The sequence below is a fragment of the Penaeus monodon genome, chromosome 22 (genome assembly GCF_015228065.2).
Source record: "Penaeus monodon isolate SGIC_2016 chromosome 22, NSTDA_Pmon_1, whole genome shotgun sequence".
In the NCBI taxonomy this organism is placed as follows: domain Eukaryota; kingdom Metazoa; phylum Arthropoda; class Malacostraca; order Decapoda; family Penaeidae; genus Penaeus; species Penaeus monodon.
In genome coordinates, this window is record NC_051407.1 from 1,910,513 (window position 1) to 1,910,908 (window position 396).

Consider the following 396-nt stretch of genomic DNA (forward strand, 5'->3'; position numbering starts at 1 on the left):
TATTTACATCCCATATAATCATTTACGCGTTGATGTACTGTACTGTATTTCCTCCTCGTCACCTTCACTAACCAATCTTTCTCCCCCCCCCCCCCCCTCAGAGCGGGCTGTGTGTGTCGAGCGATGTGTGCGACGGGCGCGGGGGCGTGCGCATCACCCACCTGACTGGCTCCACGGGCGGCGTGTCTGGCACGGGCGCGGGCGTGGCAGCCGGCGACGAGGGAGAGACGAGGTTCCCGCGGCTGGACCAGTGCGCCCACTTCCACTACGAGTATGTGGAGCTCCCGCCCTTGACGGTGAGTGCCTGGCGGAGGGACGGCCGCGACGTGGCTCTCTCTTCCCCCTGTTCTTGTTGGTTTCTTCGTCTTCTTCATTTCTTTTACTACTTATTCGTCT

General features: G+C 60.1%; 1 protein-coding gene across 1 annotated transcript in view; it reads left to right on the top strand.

The window, feature by feature from the left end:
- LOC119586816 (GTPase-activating protein CdGAPr-like) overlaps positions 1–396 on the top strand; it is a gene marked incomplete in the record, with an annotated part of 278,029 nt that overhangs the window by 119,440 nt on the left and 158,193 nt on the right. Inside the window, 1 exon segment of the mRNA XM_037935541.1 lies at positions 102–296. Within this exon segment, the coding sequence (XP_037791469.1) occupies positions 102–296 (195 nt within the window).